The sequence below is a fragment of the Wyeomyia smithii genome, chromosome 2, assembly GCF_029784165.1.
Source record: "Wyeomyia smithii strain HCP4-BCI-WySm-NY-G18 chromosome 2, ASM2978416v1, whole genome shotgun sequence".
NCBI lineage: Eukaryota > Metazoa > Arthropoda > Insecta > Diptera > Culicidae > Wyeomyia > Wyeomyia smithii.
In genome coordinates this window covers 238,532,421-238,540,318 of record NC_073695.1, presented here as the reverse complement: position 1 = coordinate 238,540,318, position 7,898 = coordinate 238,532,421, and the positions used below count along the sequence as shown (strand labels likewise).

Below are 7,898 nucleotides of genomic sequence, written 5' to 3'. Positions count from 1 at the left end.
TTTAAAAAATATCCGATAACCTCAAAATAATAGATACTAAAGAAATCACAAAGTAAAAAATGTACAAAGGCAAAGAAACTTGTTTGCCAAAATGTTACGAAAAAGTTTAAATATTGTCTGGTTTTTAATACGTATTTCTCCGACGCGATTTTTTAGTTTATAATTTCCAATGTAAACATTACTGTTTGTAGATTATATGAAAAATCTGGTTGGTTTGGTTCATCGCATTGTAGCGTTACGGTAACCAATAAGGAACCAACCTATTTTCTTCTTAAAGCTAATGAAATTAAGATAATTTGACTGACAATCACGCACAACTCCCACTTAGTATCGAAAACAATTTGAGGATTTACTTTTAGATTGATTTTTCGAAGGAGTCCGATAGAAGAATAAAACTCAATTAACCTATATCAACCGATTCCGATTGTAGTTTTATTTCCAGGTAGTAGTGATCTGATTCCTAGCAACGCAATCTTCTTCCCTCAAATAATCCGAAAGTTAATTGAATTAATAATTGAATGTGATGTAATATTATTTTTTGTTCCTCCTCCTTCTTGTTCTCTTCCACGTTGCCACGATCCGGGGTAAAGTTTGAAATCGATGGCCTCCGACAACGGTAACAACAGCAACAGCAGAATAGAATCAAACCCTCACAGCAGCATGATGCTTCGTGGCCTGAATGCACTTCAGAGTCCCATCGATGAAGTGAAATGTAGGGAAACAAAACGGGGAAGCGCTCTACTTGGAGGGCTCCTTGTGGAAAAAGTCCTTAATTCCTAGCGTATCACAGGTGAAGCGGAACAGCTTATCGCACTGGACCGAATTCTTCCAGAAGCGATGGCAGGTCGTCAAACGGCAGTTGCTCAGGTACGTTCCCCCCTTGCCTTCCAGTTCCGGGGCGATTGCTGCGTACACAATGGTGCGTGATCCTTGTTCAGGGTTCTGAGAAAAAAAGTTCCTCTATCTATAATTATCTGAAGGACAATCGACCGAACAGCAAGTTACCTTGAACAGCAGCTGTCGGAGCCACGGGATGTATGTGGTGCTGGAGTTTTCGAACAAATCCGTATTGACAACTCCCGGGTGCACGGCGTAGGACCGAATTGGAACGTTATCTTCCTCGAATTGCAGGTTGGTGTGCTTCGCGAACAGCACCTGGACCAGCTTGCTCTGGTTGTACGCCTCGGCCGGATAGTAGTCTTTGCTGGAATCGAAACGTGGGGAAAATTAGTTCGATTGTTTGTTTGATGTGAGCTTTGGTGCAGTCGAATATCGGTCGGATGGTCGGTTCAGGAGACTACGGATGCCCTTCTAATTATGCTACTCGGGTGGAACAACGGCAGGACTAGAATAGCTTCATTAAAACTGTTATGGCCATTGTATACACGGTGATGACGAGGCCCGGTTTCGCTCGGGTTCATCCTCTCGGGTTGAGCATTATGTTTCCAAGTTGATTGCGCCAAAAAGGCCAAGGCACGGTTTAATGTTCCACGATTGCAGCCACGGTGAGCAGCTTGGCTGTATCGTTATCGCGCTGCTCACATGACAACGAGAATGCCATTAACAGTTCCGCCGCTAGTGGGCGCAACATGATGATGACAATAGATAACGAGTTCGAACCCACTTCAGGGCGCGCGCCAGTGTTCAACTTCCTCCTCCTCCTAATACCACCGAGGACTGGTTGAAAAACAAACTAATTTAAATTTGGGAATGATTCTGTTCGCCTCATTGGATTAGGCTGCAGTTCCGCAATGTTAACGCGGTTCGGGCGCACTACATTGTGGCCATACTCAATGCTGTTATTATCGGAAAACCCGCGGTATGTTGTGCGGTTTCGACCTCAGCTTACGCTGAAAGTCCGCAAATAATCGAAATATTGTCTATGATAATTTGAAAGTCGTTTGCCGTGTCCACCTAGCACAATCACTATTCTTTCTCAGCAAATTACATCCGCTCATCAGACATGATAATTTCAACAATTAAAACCATATAATCGATTTTGCTGATGAAATATTGATAAAGGCCAATCGAACTTTCGTACGAAAGAACTAAATTTGACCTTTGTCGAATTGAAAATCACATTAAGTTGTAAAAACTTGACCATTTACTCAAACTTTAGTAATTACTCATAAAATAAACGAAATGTTAAGAGCATCTAATCGCAATACTTACGTTCGGTTGATGTCTCCATACTTAATATCTCCAACTTTGTTGACACAGGACGATACGTTCACAATTCGAGCCGCACATTCCGGACTTCCGGCCGCCCGCAGCTGTGGTATCAGCAGATGGGTTAACAAAAAGTGACCATAATAGTTAATAGCCATATGCGATTCAAAGCCTTCGTCGGTCAGCTTGTACGGAACTCCCATCACGCCAGCTGAAAAATGGAACATCGCATCAGCTAATTACGGACCACTTCCACCCAAGCTGTGAGTGCGGATTACCATTATTGATAAGAAGGTGAATTTTGTCAAACTTAGCCTGAACGCGGCTCGCGAATGCTCGCACCGATTTCATACTGCCAATGTCCAACTGTTCGTAGTGTAGTTTCGCACCAGCCAACAAATTTCCCTCCTCCGTCAGATACTTTTCGACAGCCTTTTTCGATGCATCCGGGTTGCGAACGCCTGCCCACCGCATAGAATATGAAATGGGAAAAATCGAATATGTGCGATTTGAGATTGTTTTTTTTCAATTTTTATAACCGACATAGATTCCCGTTCCGCAGTTCGAATAGAATCGCACGATTCCGATACCCACCTAGTATCACCTCGATGTCACATTCGACGAGTTTTTTCACGATCCGCAATCCGATGCCACGGTTTCCACCGGTGACGAGCGCAATTTTTCCCGGTTGTTTGTACAGGTCTGTGGAGAGAGAGAGGAAAGAGAAAGGCATTGTTAGGAATTAAAACTCGCTTTTCATACGATTTTTGCCGGGGACAAAAGCGAGCGAGGGTTATAGAACGAAATGGATTTTTCCAATTATTGCGATTCCTTTGACTTTTGGAATCGAAGAGAGCAAAACTTATTATCGAAGATTAGCTCTCTCGACGGTGGAGGTAAAGGGTTTCGATGACTCCGCTGTCAGCATGAATAATAATACTGAAAAGCAGACAATGTGTATGAATAAACATTGTTGAGCGCTATCGGGAAGCTATTTGTTACGCTCTTGGCAGCGGAGATTTAATGCTGGAAGTGGAAAAATGTGTCTGATAGATTGCACCACAGACCCAATGAAGATCGTATCGTAGCACTTCAAAAAATCGAAAACAAATAGCACAGTATCATACAACGGTCGTGGAAAAGCTTCGATGACGATAGCAGGATGGTACATATTTATGATGATTAATGATTAATTCTACTTTTCATTATCGATATTGAAGTTATATCTTCGCGCTGATTGATGACTCATGGTTTTTGATAATGGAAAATATTTCTCTCATTTTGCAGATATCAACCTACGAGGAAAAATATTCTTTATTATATTACAAAATAATTTAATTTTTTGTCTTATGACTGCATTTTAAGTTTAGTAAAGCAGGCAATATTTGTACTTTTTACATGGATGTGAAAAATGAACCAGAATAAAAAACGTGATATAAACTTAGAAAAATGTTTCCTCATCCAGACGGCACTCAAACCCGAACAACGGAGATTGCGGGTACGAATTGAAAAACCGAAACCATCGAAAGTGTCACGAAAATTAAACACTTTCAAACGCTTTAAACTCAGTCAGTTTTTAACGGATTTTTTTAAGCTTCACCTATGTATTTTTGACATTCCGCAAAATAACTGTATTTAATAAACAATCAACATGGAAGCCGAAAGAAAGGAAACAATGTGCACAGTCATTTGGAAAATCCATTGTGGTCTGCATCTAGGCTGGATAAACAGTTGAAATCGCCTAGAAATACTGCATGGCGTGTTATCAAACAGTATGAACTGTCGATCGGAAACAGCGTTGTAAAGTAAAAAGAGAGTTGAAGAAAATACAAAAACTCTCCGCTTCACATCATCAAATTGATTAACCCCAAACCAATGCAAGAGATACATTGATATAAGACAGGCTACCGTGATTCTACGTTAACCTTGTGGTTGTGTACTATAAACAATCTCTCAACTTCAACTTTCACTGATTTAGACTGGATTTCGCAAAAAAATCTATTTGGGTTCTTCTTTTTTTACCTGTGACTGTTTTTTGTTCTTTCTACGTTTGTTTACCTTTTTTCTTCTGAGATTTATTTTGCTTTACGTTTCAAATTTACTTCTAACTTCTTTTTTATTTTTATAACAGCTTTGATCCTCTTTGATCATGCTGAAATACCTACAATGGCATTTTTAGTATTACTAATTGTATATAATTTTTAAGTTATCGTAAGTCATTTTGGCGTCGGTTCTGTATCATGTTTTTTTTATGTTAAGGCTGATACAAATTTCGAACTCTTTTTATGTCCAAGGTTATCAAACTTAGCCAAGGGGGTGGCAAAAAATAAATAACACCGAGACGAAAAAAAAGATATATCTTTGCTCAAAGTTTGCGTGAAAGTTATGACGTTTGTAACTTGCACTCAAATAAATGTTGAAAAATAACACTTTATTATTATTATTATTTATTTCGCTTGCCTTTTGACGACACTCTCGTTGTCACTGGACTTGTTTGTTGCTAAATAAAGCACATATGCTGTCGGAAAACCAATAAAATGAACAAAACGGTTTGAGCTGTTTTTTCTTCCCCTTCCAATATTCAAGATTTTTGAAGGGGGGAAGTGACATAAAATGAAAATAAAATTTGTAACGGCCTAGTTGTCTGGTTTATTGGTATGATGTTTGTGCTACTGTTCCATCCACCATTCACCAGAATTGCTTCACCTTTGTGTTACTTATTTATAATTTTTAGAAAAAATTAAAAATCTCCCTGTTTCATGTGCTATTTTAGTGCTTTTTTCGTCATCTTTGTGCAATTAATATTATTGTTGTCATTCATTTTTTATCATTCTTCACGCAAAAGTTGGATTGTGCGTAACCAGATCATTTATGAGCTTTGTTAGAGCATTCACTGATCTAGTTTGAAACCAGGACAACGCATGTGCGATTGGCATAACGCATTTGATGCTACAGCGTATTTTGAATGTCTTTGACAGCTCCAAGCCACTACGCTTAGAACGATTAATTCGATGTTGGTACCGTCATAATGATTTGTAGTAGTATCAGTAAGTTTATTTTCTTTTTACGAACGAATGAACACCGCGGTTAAAATCCCCTGAAAAAGTAAGTTTTTCAGGAAACTGATTCTTTGGTGATTTTAATGTATCGAATCACAAAACTATTACAAAAATTGTGAATCTCAAGCAAAATTATCAAAAACATGTAAATTTCTGAAAAACTTTAGGAGACATAAATTTTGTTTCTTCTTCGAAGTTACATAAAATTTTCAGATCAAAATTTTGTTGAAAACTGCAGATCTCTAGCGTGTAAGAATAAAAAGTTGGAGTCGAAGTGCCACCCCTGCGGCCAAATCGCTAACAAAACTGAACGTTAAGTTGAAGTTTTTATTACACTGAGCAACTTTGCTGAAAACTGCAAATAGGTTGGATAAAGTGTCAGAGTATTGGACCGTGTATTCCATGCAATAAATACATAGCAACTTTTTTTTACATGAAACCTATGACTATATTCAAACTGAAATATCACAAAAACACAAAAAAAACACATCTTTCAAAATTTCAGAAAATAAAGATTTTTTGATGGACAATTTTTATAAAAAAATCATGGTTTGCTAATACTTGCTAACTTACGAGATATCTAATTCACAAAATTATGTATTTTTTCCGAATTTTATGAAATATTTTTACCTAATTACTTCAAAAGCTTCTGCACTCGGGAGAAAACGACGTAATTATTCAATTTCTATCGAGAAAAAAATTGCAAGAAATTAATTCGAGTGAACTCATAAAATTATCACAATAAAACGTGAAATTCAGACAAATTTTATAAAAACTCGTAGATCTCTAAAATTTGAAGAGTTGTAAATTTTGTATATTTTGTAAAGTTTCATAGAATTTAGAGATCTACAACTTCGTCGAAAACCGCAAAGCTCTAGCGTGAAAAGGAAAGAAGTTTGCATCACAACGCCACCTTCGCGGCTAAATTCCGCACTAATTCAAACAGCCAAAATGAAGCCCTAAATATGCCAAAAAACTTTGTAGAAGATCGGAAACCGATTGTTCAAACCCTTAGAGCGCTATTAATTTCGTTCAGCTAGATTCCATTCCTGGTCCAGTGCACAGTGGCTGGTCTCTGAACAAAAGTCGGAAAAAATCTAAAAATCTTTTTTGAATAATTGGAAATCACATTTGATTACAATTTTGAGGTGGTGAATTCATTTCTGATGTCAGTAAATGTTAAAATTAGCAATTTACGCACCTAAAGTGCCGTTAGGCCTTTTTCATGATCAGATTTTTTTGCTTCAATCATGCTTTAATTTTTAATAGGGGAGCCGCTCTTATATTCATCTCCTTTAAGGTTTGCAATATTCCCGAGAATAAATTTCCCGGGAAACGGAAATGAAAAATCTCATTTCCCGCGAATTCCCGGGAACCGGGAAAGGAAAAAATCCTTAGCCAAAATGTGATTTCAAATAAAGTTTATTAATTAAAGTTTCAAACAATCGTTTAAAATTTAATTAGGTATTAATTGAAGAACAAAATTTATTCAAGTTCACTCCAATATTCATGAACAATCGTCTATCAATTGCCTCAGTTCCGCAGACAATTTTTCGTTAGGCCCAAATAATGTAGTTCTCTTCTGTAAAACTTTGCTTAAGATCGCAGAATCACCGCTGGTGTCTGATTTCTAAAATACTTTTAAATCACCGATTCCAGCTCTTGCTACGTTTCATTAGAAACTGAAGAGTCCAATGCTTTTAGTTTGTTGAAGATAAAGCTGAGTGTTTGGCAGCCAGATTTTAGAGCATTTGAATGCCTTCTTAATTAATGTGAAATCGCGGCCACGACCCAAGTTACACTGACTTAGTTTTAATCATTTATTTATTTCTGGTCGCATTGATTTACGGGTTTTTATTTATGACGTAGAATACGTCTTACGGCAACAATTACAGGGACCCAATTTCAATACAGGGATCCAATTACAAAACCGAAAACATCGAGAGCGTCACAAAAATTGTCCAATTTCAAACGCTTTAAACCCAGTCAGTTTCCAACCGATTTCTGTTATTTTTGCAGCAATCGATTGGGAAATCATTTAAGCACCCGTCCAAATTCAGAAAATTGTATTCTGATTGTTCCAACTATTGTAATATTGAAAATTGTTGAACATTGTCGAAACGCAAATGTCGACTTTTGATTGGTCGCTTGCTGCCTTTCCCTAAAAAGGACGACAGAATGAAGTACCTAGTTAGCCGGGAATGCACTCTTCGGGCTATATAAGAGACTGTTTCTCCTCAAGCAAATCAGTTTACTAGCAGCAGGCAACAGCAGCGAACGTCAACACCGATGGCAGTAGGCGAAGTGGATCAGCATCGGACAACAGCGGAGGTGGTAGTGGTTACCTGCAGTTCTTACCTCTTTCAGTTCGGCTTCCTTTCGATCTGAGTTGGACCCCACCAGCGGTAATCCGATTCAGATATCGTTGGGTGAATACAACCCGAAACTGAAAGAGACTCGCACAGCCAGGTGGTTTGAGAAGCCACCATTATCCAGCGTATGTATATATAGGGTGTGTGCACATAACGTGTGTCCCTAATATATAAGGTGTGTGGCTTGCTATATAACGTGCGGCTAGCGTGCGTGGTTTGCTATATATGCTATATAGTTTATAGCATGAAAGGCTTGCTATATAGCGTGTGTGGCTAGCAGTATAGCGATTGAAATTTT

At 38.1% G+C, this 7,898-nt stretch overlaps 1 protein-coding gene across 1 annotated transcript in view; it reads right to left on the bottom strand.

Moving 5' to 3' along the window:
• Positions 1 to 551: 551 nt before the first annotated feature.
• LOC129724275 (dehydrogenase/reductase SDR family member on chromosome X) overlaps positions 552 to 7,898 on the bottom strand; it is a 28,405-nt gene continuing 21,058 nt past the window's right edge. The window contains exons 2-6 of the mRNA XM_055679008.1: positions 2,764 to 2,871; positions 2,448 to 2,630; positions 2,173 to 2,380; positions 1,006 to 1,204; positions 552 to 942 (exon numbers count right to left, since the gene is read on the bottom strand). Of these exons, the coding sequence (XP_055534983.1) occupies positions 739 to 942; positions 1,006 to 1,204; positions 2,173 to 2,380; positions 2,448 to 2,630; positions 2,764 to 2,871 (902 nt within the window). The 3' untranslated portion in view covers positions 552 to 738. The remainder of the gene's footprint in view (positions 943 to 1,005; positions 1,205 to 2,172; positions 2,381 to 2,447; positions 2,631 to 2,763; positions 2,872 to 7,898) is intronic.